The sequence below is a fragment of the Triticum dicoccoides genome, chromosome 6A (assembly GCF_002162155.2).
Source record: "Triticum dicoccoides isolate Atlit2015 ecotype Zavitan chromosome 6A, WEW_v2.0, whole genome shotgun sequence".
NCBI classification, from domain to species: Eukaryota; Viridiplantae; Streptophyta; class Magnoliopsida; order Poales; family Poaceae; genus Triticum; species Triticum dicoccoides.
The window spans coordinates 481,356,999-481,377,814 of NC_041390.1; the positions used below are offsets into that span (position 1 = coordinate 481,356,999).

General features: G+C 45.8%; 1 protein-coding gene across 1 annotated transcript; it reads left to right on the plus strand.

Annotated features, from left to right (window-relative positions):
- The first annotated feature begins 445 nt into the window (after positions 1 to 445).
- On the plus strand, positions 446 to 8,129 carry LOC119317393 (protein S-acyltransferase 10-like). The gene is made up of 11 exons (XM_037591838.1): positions 446 to 656; positions 747 to 861; positions 1,485 to 1,559; positions 1,648 to 1,719; positions 1,823 to 1,957; positions 2,064 to 2,097; positions 2,758 to 2,867; positions 6,599 to 6,685; positions 6,806 to 6,889; positions 7,459 to 7,524; positions 7,628 to 8,129. The coding sequence occupies exons 1-11, from the start codon at positions 608 to 610 to the stop codon at positions 7,800 to 7,802; spliced, it is 1,002 nt and encodes a 333-aa protein (XP_037447735.1). The 5' UTR covers positions 446 to 607; the 3' UTR covers positions 7,803 to 8,129.
- The last annotated feature ends 12,687 nt before the right edge of the window (positions 8,130 to 20,816 follow it).

The window sequence follows — 20,816 nt, forward strand, 5'->3', positions numbered from 1 at the left end:
ACCCTTTCCGGCACGCTCATTTACCACACCCTCCACGACAACGAGTCCCCGCCTCGCGAGGACGACTCCGGTGACGACGGTGAGTCCGGCAAGGAGTAGATGCTAGTATGAAGTATCTAGTCTAGTAGTTTAAGTTTGAACTATCTATCGATGTGCTTTGTGCGGAACTATCTATCTATTGTATGATGAACTATGCTTGTATGATCTATAGAGCGAACTAGATGTTTCAAATCGAGTGCAAATTCGGTCATGTTTATCGGATCTATTCTATCGAGGAGGCAGACCTCCCCCAAAATTTATTTATAAGATACTGTAAACGAAATTTGCAAGACGCCCATATATCTAGAGATGCTCTGCATCTCACATGGATGGATCCAGTTCCCAACTGGAGTAACACCTTCTCGTCCTATCCCCACTTCCAGTTGGCCCCCATCCACTTCAATAAGACAACATAGTCCTGTCTGTCACGTGGCCCCCACCACCCCAACGGACCCCGCTTCTTCCACCGGAAAACGTCGTCTCCGGAGCACCAGAGTCGCGACCGCCGGCAGCCCTCCTCACTCCCGCTTAACCATCCTCGCCGTCGGATGCGACCGCGGCGGCCCCAATGGCGTCCTCCTCCGCCGCCGAGCCAGGCCCCCGCCTCTCCGATCGGAGTACGCTCTCCGTTCGATCCCCCCTCCTCAGCTCGATTCGGTCCCGGGTGTTTGCGTCCTGATCTGGTGTTTGGGGTTTCTCTTGCGCAGCGAGGAGGTCGCCCCTGGGCCTGAGGGCCATGGTGCTCCTGATGCACGTGGTCTTCGTCGGCGCCGTCTTCCTGCTCGATTCGACCCTCGATAGGCGGATCCACGAGGAGCCGTGGTACAGTTCCCACCTTATTTCGCCCACCAGTTCAATTTTTGCTTGGTTCAATTCCAAATTTAAGACGCGCTGTCGATTTGTGCGGCGTCCGAAGCTTTGTTCCAGCTATAGGTATCACTCTAATGATTGTTTCCCCTGTTTTAAACCATATAATCTGATATGATTCTACCAGAAAAGGTAGCTTTTGGGGTGCTAGCGTGCTAGTTGTCCGCGTGCCACCAGCTATGAAGCATAAATCTCGTAATTTTACACAGTGATAATAACATGCTCTTCTCAGAAGTCAAAGCACTCTATTGTAGTACTCCCTCCGTCCCGTAATATAAGAGTGTTTTTGACATTAGTTTAGTGTCAAAAACGCTCTTATATTATGGGACGGAGGGAGTATATCTGAGTGGTATTTGGTAGTTTCTTGTAGTGCCGTTTTTTGCTTGACTGTTTCAGCCAGAGTGTAGGCATCATGGTTCTCAGTCTTATTTACACTCTGGTCACTAGGAGTATGTTACGCCACGATTTCCCCCCCATATTGCACTATAAATCCCCGTCCATTCTGTTCTGACTTAGGATGTGTACAGTTATCTCTTTTTGGTTGTTGAGGATCTCCATTTGGTATCATTTTATTACAGGTATATCGGAGTGTATGGTGTGCTCGTTCTGATCGCCTTAGCGCAATACTTCTACACTGCTGGTTCATCTCCAGGGTATTGAATAGCCTTATTGAATTTATTATCATACACATTATCGATTGAATCTGATAAGTGCCTGATTTTGGGGCTCCTGTGCCGTCAGCTATGTTATTGATGCAATGCAAGCCAGTGGTGGGATGCATGCAACCTTCATCAATACCGCCACTCTTTCAAAGTAATGTCGTAATCACCATAGCATAGAAGTGTTGACAACCTATCTGAGGTATACACTGATACTTATACTTTCTTGTGTGTGTGTTTTTGATGATTAAGAAAAGACAATCCAGTTCAAAACATGGAAGCTTAAAGTCCACCACAAACCGGCCTGATCTAGAGAAACTTAGACCAGTGTCTTCTTCATCGTCATGGTTGCATCAAATTGTGGATCTTTATCCTCCTGGGTCAAGCAACAGGTGAAGCTCGAGAAATTTATTTTTTAGGGTATATGCAGTAGTAAAATCCTTGTGTTTGCTCGCGGTCATAATATTAGTTTAACATTCTTCTATATTTTCTTTGTAGGGATTGGACTTGCCAATATTGCAAAATTATCCAGGTTTTGTTTTATCTTCTCAATTTATGGTGCTAAAGCTTTCATAATTATGACATGCAAATGTTCACTACGTCCATTGTATAAAATCATCGGATTGAACTTCACATCAAGTGTGGGTCGGTGACACGAAAAACAAGGCATTTTTGTGAGCCATGAGTTATGTCCACGTACCTTTGGTTGTATTTAACTAAACTCCTTACGTCACTGGTTAAGAATCGTTAAGTGGATCTATAAAATTCAGGCATTAGAATTACAGTTGATTGTTCCATGATATAGTTGAAGTAGTCTATTTGCAGCCTTTCCGTCATACTGTTGCTCTAAATGGTTTCATTGTATTGCCTATTGAAGACCCATTTAGGTGCCCTAAGGCTATGACGAGTATCTTAAAGCTCCCTGAGACCATCCTGAGGGTCTTCTACACCCTGATGCTATGTGGGGGTTCTAATTCCTAACTAATTAGCAAAGTGGTGGTTACACGACTTTGGATGCTACAGATTGAATTAGTACTGTCTCATACATTACTAAATAGTTGTTTTTCACATGTCTTTGTTTCACACTGATCTGTGTGATCCACTGATCCTACGTCCTACTCTTCAAACTTTTTCCATGTAAAGCTTTTGCTGATTGTCTAAGTTCACTTTTTCCTACATTACACTTTTGCAGCCACCTCGTACCAGGCACTGCCATGATTGTGATAAATGTGTCCTTCAGTTTGACCATCACTGTGTTTGGCTTGGAACGTGCATTGGCAAAAAGAACCATTGTCGTTTTTGGTGAGTTTTGGCATGTGTATTTCCTGCATTATATTTTTTACATGTACATAATGACTATGTTGCCTGGCATGCACGTTCATGTGTTTCCATTGTACACCGTCTATGTTCTACTGTGCACTCTGCAGAATAAATCTGCATGTGTGTTTATTGGCTTGCTTCTGGACATCTGGTGCTGTATAAACATTTTGAGGAGCCTGCTCTATGCACGCATGCTGCGTAAGGCTTGATTGGTGTGACTATCAATGCATATCCACCCATTCTTTGATTATATGAGCAAACAGATTACACTTCACCTGGTCATGGTTTCTGGATTTCGTTTTTATCTCCAACATGCAACCTGAACATCTTTGATTTTATCATACACTATTCAGTACTAGTAAGTTACACGCGCCTTGCATGTGAGAGTGAAGTGCGAACAGATATCAACATACCACATTATAATAGTCAAAACATATACATTTGGAGTCACACACAAATAAATTTAAGATGTATGTTTAAGTTTCATCGCCCACCCCATTTGAATTCAAATTATAATTACTTAATATTTGATGACTCTGTGGTATATACTACACAAAACTCATGTGAAATGTATAAGAACAGTTGAGTACACCATTTGCAAAGAAAATTGGACTTTGTACATTAGCTTTGAACCCCCCCAAAAAACAGAAATGAAAAATAAAATAAATGTCAGTTCTTTTGGAAGAAAAAACTTGGGAGAACTCTCGTATGGAAGAGTCTAGAACAAATGAGAAATGTATGTTTACGTGCATATTGTACAACGTAAATGATAGAATAAAAATGAATGGTGTTCTTTTAACAAAGAAAACCTGGAAAATTGAAGTTTGGAGAAGTCCAGAACAAAGGAAAAGTGTCTTTGTTTTCAGGTTCCTGCATAAGCACAGGTGTAGAATCTTCTGGATTAGTACACGTGGCATAATCCAATGTGGTGGAGAGAATATCCAACAGCCAAGACTACCCGGATTTGCCACCTCTCAACCGTTGGATCGGCTTCATCCAACAGCCGATAATCATTGTTATTCGTATACTATATAGTGGTATAGAAACAATGTATACGCATGATGTTCTGAAAACACATTTTGATTAATCTGTTTCTGTTATTTTCATGTGGCTAATCTAATAAAGATATAACCGAAGTTGAAGTTGATTGCACGCTTTGCACCGGGCATCGATTTGTGACTGAAAGTAAATGGGACAAGATATAGACTTGATTTTACATATGGATTGTAAAATTTAGTTGTAAGAGTTAAGTTGTGCCATGTGCAGTTACAAGTCAATTTGTTCAAAACTATCAATACTAGGTAGCTGATCTGAAATATTTGAACTGATGTGTTAGATGATGGATGAACCCTTTTCCTTTAGAGAGAATTCCTTATTTGACCCTTTCTTAAATTTTGCTTCCCTATTTGGCCCTAAACAAAAATTCTTCCCTTTTTGACACTATATTTACAATTTGTTCCCTATATGACATTTCCGTCAAATCTGTTACCATTACGTCCATTTGACCTGTCAGTATTTTCTTCCATGGACCAAAGTGCTCCTAGCTGTTAAACACCAGAAAAAAAAAGGAAGAGATGGATCGATCGAACCATTCTCTCCTCTCCCCGATCCCTGACTGAATCCTCTTCCCTGCGATAGAACTCACTCTCTCCCCCGAGCACATAGCAGCGGCGGTGCGAGGCTAAGGGGTATGGGCGACCCAGGTGGGGCTGTGGCTGTGCGTGGCGACCAGGGTAGGGCGGTGGATGGCGGCTAAGGCACCGAGGCGGAAGGGGACAAGGCGGCTGCGGATATCGCGAGCCAAGGCGCGGCGGAGGTGGTAGTTGGCAAATGCCTTGGTGCGGCTCACCCGTAGGTGAACATGACTACAAAGGGGCCGGTACGCGGCATTGAGGCGGGCTCGGCCTCGGTGCGGCTGTGCAGGCCACAGTGGTGCAATGAGGTGCGAACAGCTTCTCCTGTCTTCTAGGATCACCCTCTCTTGTTGCAGCCGGACGTCCATGCAAAGCTCCACTTCGAGGTTCTTCCGTCGTTCTTGATGTGGCGAGCATTGAACTGGCCAAGGTTTTATCGAACTAGCCAAGGTTTCCTTGGATTCGCCTTGTTTGATGCAAGATTGTGTACAAATTGGCTCTGATTTGGTCGAATCAACACGCCCATCGTGCAATTTAGCTTGAGATTTCATCGGCAGTACGAAGAACTCGTTGATGTTTCAGGAAAAGAACAGAAACAACCTTTCTTGCGATCCTTTCGTTGATCACCGCCTAGACTAACTCAAATTCCATCTCACCAAATCACCGGCACATGGCGTCGCTGTCGGCAGGCATGCTCCTGAAGCTGCTGGACAAGATGAAGACGGGTGCGGCGAAGCCAGTGGGCAAGCACTGAACGGCGGTGCTGCAGGTGATGGACATCGTCCCGGTGGACCTGTTCCCGCGGCACGGCCAAGCAAGGGATGAACACCCTTTGATCTAACGACCAAACAAGCAACGGCCCTTGTTACTAGAAATATGAAGCGTGCTAGTACGCACTTCCTGTTAACCAATTCACCAATTTGAAGATTGGTAAACAAAGATAATAGGAGCCGAAGTCAATCCCTTCAAACGCTCCTTCGGGGATGGTTGCTTCGTTCCCTTGTTTACCGAACTCTTTTCAGGAGATAGGTCTACCACTGCAAACTCATTTGCTTGTAAATCCATTAGAGGAGGCTGAGGCAGTTACCAGTACTGGACGACCGGCAGCGGCGACTGCCTCAGTCCGAGCGAGGACATGGTCTCTGGCTGCGCGTGGCTGGCTGGTGGCATTCCCCTGGTCCTCCGCTTACCGGCTGTGTGCGTGGTCTACGGCTGCTCGTGGCCAGTAGGAGGCGTTCTCGTTTGCCGACCGTGCGCGTGGTCCACGGCTGCCGGCACACGCATGGTCTACGGCTAATTATGTGTACTAGTTCTGAACATGGGCTAATTAGAGGATTTAATAGTGTGTATAATGCTTTTGGAACGTGATGAACTAACTAGTATGATACTGATCTTAGATATGGTAGTACAAGTTTTATAGATGTTTTCTATGACTTTTACATGCACAGATAACTTTAGGTAAGGACCAAAATATTGGAGTGCAACATCGGTGAAAATGCACTAGGGACAAAATGGTCGTTTCATCTCACACTTAACACCGTTAGTTACTAAAATGGACGGAAGTGCCATATAGGGAACAAAATTTACATTGGGTGTCAAATAGTGAAGCAAATTTGAAGAAAGGGACAAATAAGGAATTCTCTCTTTCTTTTACCATGTACTCCGTCTATGCCAAAATATAGTGCATATTAGTATTATCCTAAGCCAAACATTATAATTTGACCAAGTTTTGTAGAAAAAATTGTTGACATCTACAATTCCATTAGATTCATCATGGAATTTATTTTGTTATCATAGATATTTGGTACTGTAAAAGTTCATATATTTTTCTATATAGTTGGTCAAACTACAAAGTTTAACCTAGGAAAAATCTTAATATGCACTATTTTGGCATGGAGGGAGTATAAAGCTCATTTGGTTCGACTGCTTAAAAGAGGTTAACTATGTACGCACCAATCTTTTTTGGACTTTACTGGCAGTACAAACTGTACTGTTTATGTTGTGGTACCTTGTGATGTGTTAGGTTCAATTATTAAAGTTGTTTTAATAGTTTAATAACAAATGTTTTATATTTTCTAGGTGGTACATATTTGAAGAATCAATCCTGTCTACCTGGACTGTCGCTCTGTACATTGAGTCACTGCATTTAGATATTGAGAAAGTCTGGTAAGATATGTTATTCTCTTCTGAGATCATATTATTGTCCATAAGATGTGGCTTCAATCCTTTCATTCGAGCCTTTCTTTTCTGGTTATCTCATGGAACTTATTTTTGTTACCATGGCAGGTGGAAGGATTTTATTGGTGTAATCCTGTTGGCAGTATTGATATTTATCCTTATGTTCCTGCTGTTGTTGTTGATGTTTCATACGTAAGCTTTTTCCTGGTCTTTTGATCTCTCTAACCATACAAGGCCTTCTAATTATTCAAAAGAGCGTCAAATGGTAGCATTTTTTATTTTATTTTCTTGAATTGTTAAGTTGAGAACATGTACTTAAATTTCCTTCGGGAAAAAGGAGGGGAGAAAATCATGGATTTGAGCTTTGTCGAAACATTACTGTCTAGCAAATGCATAGCAACAGGCCAATGGTTGAACATATAATTTTTTAAAGTTATTTCTGTTTAACTCCCAATACCACTTTGTCAATTTTCATTGAGTTATAAATTGAAGTACAGTAGCATATAATGCCTGTTGACCCAAAATGTCGCACTACGGGGTTAACCCAGTGAATAGAGGGTCAGAGGGCAAAAGCCGAAGCAAAGCGGTACACATGCCTGCCCTTCCAGCGCATGGCTGGAATTTGATTAATTTTAGGCCATTAATTGTTGGCAATGCTACAAAGGCATCATCTCCATGCAGCCCCTGCCCGAAAGGAGCAACTACATTTTGTCTTTAATGCATGCATGTTTGGCTGAATTCCCCCCTTCTATATTTTGCAGTTATATTGCTCTCACAAATCAAACAACCTATGAAGTGGCCAGAAGGAAGCGGATATTCTACTTAAGGTATGCAATACTGGAGGCGGTGACTCACGCTCCAGCTTGCTGTGATTCATCATTGCTGTATCATTAACTTGGTACTGAAACACCGGAGCTGTACTACTTGCAGGGGAATTCCTGATAGAGTTCATCCGTTCAGTAAAGGCATATGCAGAAACATCTATGACTTCTGCTTCACTAGAGAGAATGGATTTGTTCTTGAGGCCGTGCCCCCAATTGAGGAGCTGGAAGCCAGAGCAGCCCCGTACACATGCCGAGACCTGTTTTGCTGCCGATGCTGCTGATACATGCGTTGTACTGTACCATTCGTTACCCCCCAGCATGTGCTGCAACCCATCATTGAAACTTGCTCGCGAGTGGAAGCATGTCTTTCGGAGCTCCGCCAGTAGATGCCCTTTGAGTTCATTTCCATGTGAAGGTGCATGTACATTCTTAGCGACAAGAAAATGTGTGTGTGGTCCGTGGTATAGATGACTGTCCCTATGATATGAGCAACATTCGACTGAAAGAAGGTCCTGAGGACAGAAACTGTGCCAGGCGACTGCTTGCGCTTCTGTACAAAAATGTGCATTCGAGTTGTGGTTGTTTATGCCAGTGTTCAGTTTACTCTCTCTGTTTTTCTTTTTGGCTAAGTTCAGTTAAGCCATTTTATCTCTCGTGCACTTCCTCCGTTTCAAATAGTTTGAAGTTCTAGGTTTGTCCTGAGTCACACGTCTTTAAGTTTGACCAAAATCTAGGACAAACCTATGACACCGAGTATCTTGTGAACTCATCTGATGTGACAAGGCCTCGTAAGCACTGACGAGTAACAGCGGATAATTTGCTGTTAAATATGCCAGGTTAAACCTACACCAGTACAGGGCACCGGCTGAGACCTCAGAGTGGTAGTTGTTGGCTGCAATTTGTGACCCGGCAAAAGTGACAGCAGTTGCCAACCGGACCAAAGTCCATTTGTTTGGTCATTTCTTCCTTGATGACTCCGTCTCTTTCGATAAAAGGGGAGATGATTAATGTGCTACTCCAGTTGGTTAGTTGCTGTAAAATATATACTCGCTGCGGCATGATGTGCCATTGTGTCATACCTAGTAAGTACTCCCTCCGTTTCCAAATATAAGTCTTTTCAGAGATTTCAACAAGTGACTACATACGGAACAAAATGAATGAATATATATTCTAAAATATGTCTATATACATCCATATGTTACGTATGTTGTAGTCCATTTGAAATGTCTAAAAAGACTAATATTTAGAAACGGAAGGAGTAGTAGTACAGCACGTTCCTGGCTGAGGTCAGATGAGCAAGGTTCCAAGGGAAAAGGAACCGATGAAGATAATGTAGGGTCAATTAACATGCAGCAGCCTACCCTTGCAGGGCTGCAGCTCTATTCTTTTCTGATCCGAGCATGTGAAGCTGCCATCAAAGAGTACTCTACATTTGTTTTTTACCTTTTAATCTTTTCTGCAGTTCCTATGATGATGAAAGCAGCGGTCTTCTTTTTCCTCCCTGTTGAGCCGCCGTTGCTTCAACTGACCCCCTTGCTCACTTCTCCGGAGGCGGTTGTTTTTTTCTTTCTCTTTTGCATTTTCTCGCGACCAGCAGACCAGGTTACACCCAGACCCAGTGCAGGTGCGCGTCGTTGTCCACACCTAAACTAACTCCCCATCACTATCAAGCTGCTTTCTTGAGCAGACATGGCAATCTACGTACGTGGTCCGCAGTCTCGCCGAGAGTGACGGCATCCATTCAACTGTCAGCGAGAATATTACAGGAATCAACGTGATAGTATCATACAACTATATTTGATACTACTAGTAGTTTACTCACGAGTGTTTCAGCTCAACTAACCTCTAGAGTAACATAACATAATCCGGAGGTGACGTCCTAGCAGACCTTTAATTCTGCATCCACATGAAGCAGAATAGAGCAGAGCAGAGCAGCCAGACACCCCTGATATTTTTAACACTAAGCGACGCATTTATGTCACGCACATACTATACAACAGAGCCGATTTGTCTAATTGGCGTGCTTTGCTCACCGTTCCTGATCAAATCCGCGACTTTTTCTCGTCGACGATGTCGATCCCTGCCTTGCCGTGCGGCAAGAGTCAGCAGATCCGCCAACAAAGTCATCGTGGCACCAAACTCCCACGGCCAAATTGACTCCATCTTGGCTCAAAATCATATATCTGCACACAACTACTTTAATGCGCCACGAGTATATGTTTTCTGCCCGGCATATTTAATCTCAAGTCATCAACACCGCTCGTTTTGAAAATGGGCCAGCAGGTCGCGTGTAGAGACACTGTTGTCCGCCTAAAATCCAAAAGTATTCCGAGACCTTCCACGCACAGTTCACACGAGCGCTGGTCTGTCTCTTACTGAAATCCGTGGAACAATTCGACGCCTATGGTTGTCTGGCTGATCCATTCCAAGATGACGCCAATGCGTGAGGCCTTATTCAAAGCCGTCCGTCGAATCGGGGTCACTGTCCGGCGATACGGATACGGAGCCGGCCATTCGGCGCTATGCATCAAACATGGGACACATTTTGAACGAAATTTGAACGAGCGGATGATTTTTATTTAAATCAAACCAAATTCACGACATTTTGAACGCAAGAAATTAAGATCACAATTTGAGAGGAGCTCTGGCAGGTCGAGAATCCGCTAGCTAGCTCTCGCTCCCCGCTTCTGCGCCGCCAGCCACTCCGGCCTCGGCGCCCACCCCACCCTGCCGCCGGCCACCGCTCCGGTGCCGGCGCCAACCCCTCGGCCATGGCCCCCCCTTCCCCCTCTGCTTCCGGCCATGCACGCGCAGTACTGGCTGGATTCCAGCCCTTCCTCCGCAGGATCTGCGTCTCGTTCCTATCGTCTGGCGCTCCGCGCCTCCCCTGCCGCTCCGGTGCCCCCACCAGCCGCCCTGGCCCCCTCGCCGGACGCGGACCCGGCCCGACCGTCGTGGGACGCCTCCGCTCCGACATCCATCGGGTCCGCCCCGACGAGGCCGCCCCTGACGGCGGGGGCTGGACGGTCGCCACTGGTCATCGACGCCCGCGTCCCCGTCTGTAACACCCCAGATGTAATTTACCTTATATGTACTCCAACCCTTGCCATTTCCGGCGCTAAGTTATTTTATCTCCTCGGGTTCGGGTTTTTGTCTTCGTGTGTTGTTGTCGTTGTCATGCATCTCATATTATGTCATCATGTGCATTGCATTTGCATAAATATTCGTCTTATGAATCCGAGCATTTTTCCCGTTGTCCGTTTTGCATTCCGGTGCTCCTATCTCCTCCGGTGGTTCTTGCTACCTATTTTCATGTGTGGGGGTTAAACATTTCCGGATTGGACCGAGACTTGCCATGCGGCCTTGGTTTACTATCGGTAGACCGCCTGTCAAGTTTCGTGTCATTTGGACTTCGTTTGATACTCCAACGGTTAACCGAGGGACCGAGAAGGCCTCGTATGTGTTGCAGCCCAACACCCTTCCAATTTGGCCCAAAACCCACCAAACCTCTCTCCATCATCTAGAGCGTTCGATCACGATCGCGTGGCCGCAAACCGCACCTCATTTGGACTCTCCTGGCTCCCTCTATGCCTATATATAGCTCCTTCCCGAAATTTTCGGATCTTCTCCCCCAAACCCTAGCTCCCCTTCCTCTCCGCGCGCCGGACAACGTCCAGGCCGCGCCGGACAGAGTCGCCGCCGCCGCCCGCAGCCAGTGGTGTGCCGCCACGTGGCCACCACCGTCCCGCACCCACCGCGGCCCGCGCGGGCCCAAGGCCGGCCCTCTCCTCCCGCATCCGGGCCCCGGCTCCTTCCTCCCGAGCGCTGCCCGCGCCCGAAGCAGCCTCACCGCGCCGCCGTCGTCGTCTGGTCGCCGGTCGCCTCCGCCTCGACGTCGCGGCACCTCCGCCGCCCGCCAGTCGCCGACCACCGCCCAGTCGCCGCCGCACCTTGCCGCGCCGGCGCCGCCACCTCGCCGCCCGAGGAGCTCCGGCCGCGCCCTCTTCTCCGGCAAGCCCTCCTCCGGCCGGCGTGCCTCGCAAAGTCCGGCTACGAACTCCGGCGAGCTCCCCGGCCATCCTCGAATCGCGTGCGCGCTAGATCCAGATCCGCAGCTACAGTAAACCCTAGGGTTGACCCCGTTTTTGTCCCAGTTTTGCATAATTTTTTAGCATTCTTCATCATGTCGTAACTCCACATCCGTAGCTCCATTTTGCGCGTGTAGCATATCAAAATGTTCGTCTCTGAGAGTACATCATTTCATCTCATTGCATCATTTTCATTCGAGCTCATCTTGATGCCCGAAATGCTGTTGGAAGAGAGATATTTGAGATAATTGTCAGATCTGCTGCATCAAATAGCTATTTGTCATTTTTGTCATGATTAATGTGTGCATGATATGCTCCTGAGCTCTACATGTGTTTTTTATATGCCATGCCATCTTTACAGGGGTGCTTACCATGTATTTTTGTGACATGTGTGGTGACTAGCACAAGCTTGCAAAGTAGTGCATTCGTTAATGCTGATTTCAGGGACTTAGTTTTTCTCTAAGTCCTTGATCTGTTTTTATCAATACGCCTTATGTTCATGTTGTTTCCTAGTGATCCGTGCCTCTTTTGAGAATGATCAGTAAGGATGATTTGTTAATATTATGGTGGTCTATCCATCCATGTCCTTGTTTGCAATTATGGAGCAACCTAGATTGAGTCAATCGACCTCTACTTTTGCTATTTCGTGAATCCTGGCAGATTGTTTACTTGCTAGCGATTTTGCCGAGGATGTTGTTATTGATCTGTGCATGTTATGTTGTTGTTTTTGCCATGTCTAGCTTTTATGATACGTATTCTTCATGGGTGCATGCTTAGTTTGTCATGCCTTACTCTGTAGTGAGTGCATCGAGCTCGTAAACATGCCTACTCGTTAACAGATTTGCATGCTCCAGTTTTTCACCAAGTCAGTAATCTGATTATATTTTTGCCATGTTCACATGCTTGCAATTGTATTTCCTGATCCCTTTTGGCTCAAGGTCACTAAGAGACTTTTGTTAAGCTCTTTGAGTAGCTTCATGTCATGCTTGCTTTGCCATGTTAAGTCCTCTAGCATATAGTTTTCATGCTCCAAAGTGTGCTACCTGATGTTAAATTCCAGACTTGTGTTAATTTCACTAAGTCTGAAACCTGTTATCGTTTGCATTTTTCCATGCTTGTTTGAACCTGTTAATGGATGAATTGGCCGTAGCTCAGTGTTCATATTTTGTCAAGCATCATGATTGGATCCCTGCCATGTATTTTGTTGTCATGTTTGAGTGTTGTAGCATGTTTAACTTGTTGCATTTAGATGGCTACTTGCTGTTTATCACAGACCGGTGCCATATTTGTTTTGCTTGCCATTTCCAAACCGTGCATCCGATTCTGGTGTTCTTTATATCGATTACAACCGAAATCACCTCACTTTTCCAGTTGCACTCTTGGATTTCCAAGTTGAGGCCAAGTTCAATCATTCCTTGTCAAATCTTGCATATGCATCACATATCGCATCCGCATAGCATACCATATTTGCATCATGTTGTTGGAGCATTGCACGTGGTTGATTGTGTTCCTTTTGCTTGTTTGTCTTGTTTGGGTAGAGTAGGGAAACGAGTTTGCTAACGAGGAGCCCGTTGAGTTAGCTTACGAGGATCAAGTCAATTCTGACAACTTTGCAGGCAAGATGATCATACCCTCGAAATCACTTCTATCTTTGCTTGCTAGATGCTCGCTCTTTTGCTATGCCTATGCTACGATACCTACCACTTGCTTATCATGCCTCCCAAATTGCCATGTCAAACCTCTAACCACCATGTCCTAGCAAACCGTTGATTGGCTATGTTACCGCTTTGCTCAGCCCCTCTTATAGCGTTGCTAGTTGCAGGTGAAGATTGGAGATCGTTCCTTGTTGGAACATTGTTTATTGTTGGGATATCATTATATTATCTTGTTATCTAAATGCATCTATATACTTGGTAAAGGGTGGAAGGCTCGGCCTTTTGCCTAGTGTTTTGTTCCACTCTTTCCGCCCTAGTTTCCGTCATATCGGTGTTATGTTCCCGGATTTTGCGTTCCTTACGCGGTTGGGTGATAATGGGAACCCCTTGACGATTCTCCTTGAGTAAAACTCCTCCAGCAATGCCCAACCTTGGTTTTACCATTTGCCACCTAGCCTATTTTTCCCTTGGGTTTCCGGAGCCTGAGGGTCATCTTATTTAAACCCCCCTGGGCCAGTGCTCCTCTGAGTGTTGATCCGACCGAGCAGACTGCGGGGCCACCTCGGGGCAACTTGAGGTTTGGTTTTACTCGTAGGATGTCTCATCTGAGTGTGCCCTGAGAACGAGATATGTGCAGCTCCTATCGGGATTTGTCGGCACATTCGGGCGGTGTTGCTGGATTTGTTTTACCTTGTCGAAGTTGTCTTGTAGAACCGGGATGCCGAGTCTGATCGGAATGTCTCGGGAGAAGGTATATCCTTCGTTGACCGTGAGAGCTTGTGATGGGCTAAGTTGGGACTCCCCTGCAGGGATTTGAACTTTCGAAAGCCATGCCCGCGGTTATGGGCTGATGGGAATTTTTTAATGTTCGGTTGTAGATAACATGAACCTTAATTTAATTAATATGAATCAACTGCGTGTGTAACCGTGATGGTCTCTTCTCGGCGGAGTCCGGGAAGTGAACACGGTGTTGGAGTAATGTTTGACGTAGGTTGATCTATAGTTCTTTGTTCGTGCTTTGCCTTCTCTTCTCGCTCTCTTTTGCGAACAGGTTAGCCACCATATATGCTAGTCGCTTGCTGCAGCTCCACATATTACCTTGCCTTACCTATAAGCTTAAATAGTCTTGATCGCGAGGGTGTGATATTGCTGAGTCCTCGTGACTCACAGATTACTTCCAAACCAGATGCAGGGACCGATGACTCCGTTCCAGATGATGCGCTTGAGCTCAAGTGGGAGTTCGACGAAGACTCACGCCGTTACTATGTGTCTTTCCCTGATGATCAGTAGTGGTGCCTAGTTGGGGACGATCGGGACCGTGTCGCATGTTAGGGTTGATCTTTTATTTTGGTACCGTAGTCGGATCATGAGTGTATTGGATGATTGTAATGTTATTTATGTATTTGTGTGACATGGCGAGTGTAAGCCAACTATGTACCTTTTTCCCTATTATCTATTTACATGGGTTGTTGTGAAGATTACCTTACTTGCGACATTGCTTTCAATGCGGTTATGCCTCTAAGTCGTGCTTCGACACGTAGGAGATATAGCCGCATCGAGGGCGTTACAAGTTGGTAATCAGAGCCTTCCCCGACCTTAGGAGCCCCACTGCTTGATCGAATTAGCTGACGAGTTGAGTCTAGAAAAAATGTTTTGAGTCATTTAGGAATTATATATCGGAGAGTTTAGGAATTCTTTTACTCCCCAGTCCCTTCATCGCTTTGGTAAGGCATCCTGACGTAGAGTTTTGTCTCTTCTCTTCTCAAATTTCACAAAAAAAATTTAGGATTACGCGGGTATCTTGGAATCGTTCCGATCGATTTGTGACGAGAACATTGTTCTTGGTGCCTCCTGTCATTTAGGGGTTGTGGCAGTGTCCCGGGGAGTTGAGCTCCGAGGTGTTGTCGTCACAATTTTATCGTTGCAGTTCTGGAATACCTGAGTTTAGTTTCGCTGACATCGAAAATATCTTTTATGCAGTCGTTGGTGAGATAACCTCGACGCCACCCAGTACTAGGGCGGGAGTTCGGGAGTATTGCCATAACTTGTATAACGGATGCTTTTCGAAGGTTGAGGTAGACGATTTCCGAAGTTTTTCTCGGTTATGTGTTGAAGGATGGATACATCTGGATGTAGGATTTGCTAGATTTGGGTGAGATATTATGCTTCCCCTGTATCCCCAACACCTGATTTCATAATCAGAAAGATTCGGGAGTTTCATAGGTGGGAATTCTTGTAGCTCTAGTTCTTCTTCCACGAATATTTGGTTTGGGATTGGGTGATCCTTACCGAGTATTCGTTCTTGTTCCGTACCTTGTTGATTTTATTTCTTCTACCTAAATTCTAAGTGGCTTCTCAATTTATGGATATGTGACCATTTCAACTGGAATGCATTCGTTCATTTTGTTCGGATGTGAAGACTATATGTTGCAATTTCAACCCGTTTGGTTCAGCTTCAATATTTGTCTATCAATGTGCTAATGGATGTCAACCTCTTCATGATGGCTCCTCCAACGCGCACGACTCCAAATCCTGATCCGCCGCCACCACCTCCTTCTCCGGAGGCATGGCAAGCTGTGATGGCCGCTACCAATGCAAACACGTAGCTGATCATGCAACTTCTTCAAGAGCGCAACCAAGGGAACCAAGGCAACAATCAGAATCACTTTGCTACACTCAACCAGTTCCTTGCTAACCAGCCAAAGACCTTCAGCAATTGCGTTGAGGCAACTGACGCTGATGATTGGCTCGTGGACTTGTGCAAGCATTTCAAGTGCAGTAACGTCAGGCCTGAGGACTTTGTCAAGTTCGCTTTCTTCCAACTCAAAGACCAAGCTGCAGAATGGTTTCAGCAGTACAAAGATTCCAGAGGAGGCCGTGTGATTACCTGGGATGAATTCCGTCAAGACTTCAAAGCTCATCATATTCCTCAAAGCATGGTTGAAAGCAAGCGTGAGGAATTCCGCAACCTGAAGCAAGGCTCTATGTCTGTCTATGACTACAACAAGATGTTTCAGAAGCTCGCCCGCTTTGCTAAGCAGGACGTCCCTGACGAGAAGAGCATGATATACCAGTTCAGGGATGGTCTCAGAGAAGAAATCCAGCTAGCTCTTGTCCTCTTTGAGCCCAGGAGGTGTGATGAGTTTTGCAACATGGCTTTGAAGCAAAAGGCTGCTCAACTGAAGTGTGATGCTTCCAAGAAGCGAGTCAGAGATACTACTCCTTCTTCCTCAACTCAAGTGGCTAAGCAGCAGAAGTATTGGCTTCCTCCTCCTCTGTTCCGTCAGCCTTATCAGCAGAAGAACAAAGGTGGCAGTGGAACTTCCCACCCACCCAATCCTGGCTTTCAGAACAAGACTTCGTCTCAAGCTCCAAGATCGAGTGCTCCATATCACCGTCTGCTTTCAGAGGTCACGTGCAACAAGTGCCAACAGAAGGGTCACTATGCCAACAAATGCTTCAATCAGAGGCGTCTCCCTCCTCCTCCTCCTGTGAGATCGGCAAGTATAGCTGTGGTCAAGCATAACCCCAAGCACGCCAAGGTCAACTTGCTGAATGTAGCTCAGGCAGAGGACTCGTCAGATGTCATCATGGGTAACCTTCCTGTTAACGATGTTCCTGCAAAAGTACTTTTTGATACTGGTGCATCACATTCTTTCTTGTCATGCCCATTTGCATCGAAGCACAATGTTGATACTGAGGTTATATCCAAAGCCATGCAAGTTGTTTCTCCCGGCAAGCTTTTGACTTCTAGTTTGATTGCTTCCGATGTCTCTATCACGTTGGGCGACTACAAGTTTCTGTCCTCTCCGGTGGTTCTTGGAAACTCGAATATTGATCTTATTCTCGGAATGGATTGGCTTTCTAATCACAAGGCATCTTGATTGTGCTGCCAGGCAGATTCAATTGACTCATTCGTCTGAGGATGTAATTGTCTTTGCCGCTCGTGATGATACCATCCGCCTATTTTCTCTCAACGAGAAGGGTGAACTGGATGCCATCTCTCAAATTCCAGTCGTTTGCGAATATCAAGACGTTTTCCAGAAGAGCTTCCAGGAATGCCTCTGCACCGGCCAGTTGAATTCGTCATCGATCTTGAGCCTGGCACGAAACCTGTTTGCAAACGTCCTTACAAGCTCAGACTAGAAGAGTTGAAGGAGCTGAAGAAACAACTCGATATTCAAGAGCGAATGGGTCTCATCCGACCTAGTTCTTCTCCGTGGGGTTGTGGAGTTCTTTTTGTGAAGAAGAAGGATGGAACGGACCGACTTTGTGTTGACTACCGTCCATTGAACAAGAAGACTATCAAGAACAAGTACCCACTGCCCAACATCAATGAGTTGTTCGAACAACTCAAAGGTGCCCAAGTATTCTCCAAGCTTGATCTCCGTATGGGTTATCACCAGATTCGAATCCGTGAGCAAGATATTCCCAAGACGGCTTTCAGAACAAGCTATGGTTCATATGAATACACTGTCATGTCTTTTGGCCTTGTGAACGCTCCTCCGACTTTCTCTCACATGATGAACTTCATCTTCAACGCCTACACAAATCACTTTGTCTTGGTCTACCTCGATGACATTCTCGTCTTTTTGAAGAACAAGGAAGATCATGCCAAGCACTTGAGTTTGGTGCTCGATAAGCTCAGGGAACATTAGTTCTACGCTAAGTTCTCAAAGTGCGAGTTTTGGCTCGATGAGGTTCTTTATCTTGGGCATATCATCTCTGCCAAGGGCATAGCAGTGAATCCTAAGAAGGTGTCTGCAATTGTGAATTGGGAACCACCTCAGAACGTGAAGCAACTCCGCAGCTTCCTTGGTCTCGCAAGCTACTGTCGAAGGTTCGCTGAGAACTTTTCAAAGATCGTGAAACCTCTTTCAAACCTTCTCCAGAAGCACGTCAAGTACGTTTGGTCTTCGGAATGTGATATCGCTTTCAACACTTTGAAAGAGAAATTGGTCACTGCTCCAGTTCTGACTCCTCCTGATGAATCCAAACCGTTCGAGGTCTTCTGCGATGCCTCTCTTCAAGGTCTTGGTGCGGTGTTGATGCAAGAGAAGAAAGTTGTGGCTTATACCTCTCGCCAGTTGAAGCCCAACGAGAAGAACTACCCCACTCATGACCTCGAGTTGGCGGCAGTTGTGCATGCTCTTTTGACTTGGAGACATCTCTTATTGGGAAGAAAAGTGGACATCTTCACTGACCACAAGAGTCTCAAGTACATCTTCACTCAGCCTAATCTCAACCTCAGGCAGACTCATTTGGTCGAAATGATTCAAGAGTATAATCCGAGTATCGAGTATACTCCAGGCAAGGCCAATGTGATTGCTGACGCATTGAGCAGGAAGGCTTACTGCAACAGTCTGATTCTCAAGCCTTACCAACCCGAGCTTTGTGAAGCTTTCCGCAAACTCAATCTGCAAGTTGTTCCTCAAGGTTTCCTCGCCAACCTTCAAGTCTCTCCTATTTTGGAAGATCAGATTCGCGAGGCTCAACTTCTTGATGCTATGGTGAAGAAGGTGAAGATTGGGATTGCCAAGAGTCAACCCAAGTACAAGTGCTATCGCCTTGATGACAAGGATACTCTCTTCTTCGAGGATCGTATTGTTGTGCCTAAAGGTGACCTTCGTAAAGTTATCATGAATGAGGCGCACAATTCTCTCCTCTCCGTCCACCCTGGGAGTACGAAGATGTATCAGGACCTCAAGCAAGCTTATTGGTGGACTCGAATGAAGCGCGAGATCGCTCAGTTCGTGAATGAACGTGATGTCTGCAGAAGAGTGAAGGCAGAACACCAAAGACCAGCTGGTCTCCTTCAACCTCTTGCCATTCCAGAATGGAAGTTTGACCACATTGAGATGGACTTCGTGACTGGGTTTCTAAAGTCCAAGCGTGGCAATGATGCTATATTCGTTGTCATCGACAAACTCACTAAAGTGGATCACTTTCTGCCTATCAAAGAGTCTATCACTGCAACTCAATTGGCGGAGCTTTATACCTCTTGAATTGTCTCTCTGCACGGCATTCCACAAGTGATCTCTTCATACCGTGGCAGCATCTTTACCTCCAAGTTTTGGGATTCTTTTCAGAAGGCCATGGGCACCAACATCCGCTTCAGCACAGCTTTCCACCCTCAAACTAGCGGTCAAGTCGAGCGTGTCAATCAGATTCTTGAAGATACGCTCAGGGCTTGCGTTATCTCCTTCGGTATGAAGTGGGAGGATTGTCTTCCATATGCAGAGTTCTCCTACAACAACAGTTTTCAAGCAAGTTCGGGCAAAGCCCCATTTGAAATTCTCCATGGCAGGAAGTGTCGTACTCCTCTTAACTGGCCAGAGACCAGTGAACGTCAACTTCTTGGAAATGACTTGATCACAGAGGCAGAGGAAATGTGCAAAGCCATTTGAGATAACCTCAAAGCAGCGCAATCGCGCCAGAAGAGCTACTATGATAGTAAGCATCGTGATTTGGCTTTCGAGATCGGAGACCATGTTTACCTCCGCGTCTCTCCAATGAAAGGTATCCTCGCTTCGGTATCAAAGGGAAGCTTGCCCCTAGATACGTGGGTCCTTTCAAAATCGTCAGCAAGAGAGGCGATCTCGCCTATCAACTCGAGCTTCCTTCAAACTTTGCAATCATGCACGACGTGTTCCATGTCTCTCAGCTCCGCAAGTGTTTCAAGACTCCTGACCGCACCGTCAACTTCGAAGACATTGATCTTCAAGAAGACCTTTCTTATTGTGAGCACCCAGTTGCTATTCTTGAAGAGACTGAACGCAAGACTCGCAATAAGTCAATCAAATTCCTCAAAGTCAAGTGGTCACACCATTCCGACCGTGAAGCCACCTGGGAACGCAAGGATCACCTCCATTCTGAGTACCCGGCGTTTTTCCAGTCCTAGATCTCGGGACGAGATCTTTTCATAGTGGTGCAGTGTTGTAACACCCTGGATGTAATTTACCTTATATGTACTCCAACTCTTGCCGTTTCTAGCGCTAAGTTATTTTATCTCCTCGGGTTCGGGTTTTTGTCTCCATGTGTTGTTGTCGTTGTCATGCATCTCATATCATGTCATCATGTGCATTGCATTTGCATAAGTGTTCGTCTCATGCATCCGGGCATTTTCCCCGTTGCCCGTTTTGCATTCCGACGCTCCTATCTCCTCCGGTGGTCCTTGCTACCTCTTTTCGTGTGTGGGGGTTAAACATTTCCGGATTGGACCGAGACTTGCCATGCGGCCTTGGTTTACTACCGGTAGACCGCCTATCAAGTTTCGTGCCATTTGGACTTTGTTTGATACTCCAACGGTTAACCGAGGGACCGAGAAGGCCTTGTGTGTGTTGCAGCCCGACACCCTTCCAATTTGTCCCAAAACCCACCAAAACTCTCTCCATCATCTAGAGCGTTCGATCACGATCACGTGGCCGCAAACCGCACCTCATTTGGACTCTCCTAGCTCCCTCTATGCCTATATATAGCTCCTTCCCGAAATTTTCGGATCTTCTCCCCCAAACCCTAGCTCCCCTTCCTCTCCGCGCGCCGGAAAACGTCC

Bases quoted from the DNA above. Each gene is read 5' to 3' on its own strand.
- LOC119317393 (XM_037591838.1), top strand. From the start codon at position 608: ATGGCGTCCTCCTCCGCCGCCGAGCCAGGCCCCCGCCTCTCCGATCGG. The intron at 1,560-1,647 runs GTATTGAATAGC...CTGTGCCGTCAG, and splicing joins ACTGCTGGTTCATCTCCAGG to CTATGTTATTGATGCAATGC. The intron at 1,958-2,063 runs GTGAAGCTCGAG...TTTTCTTTGTAG, and splicing joins CCTCCTGGGTCAAGCAACAG to GGATTGGACTTGCCAATATT.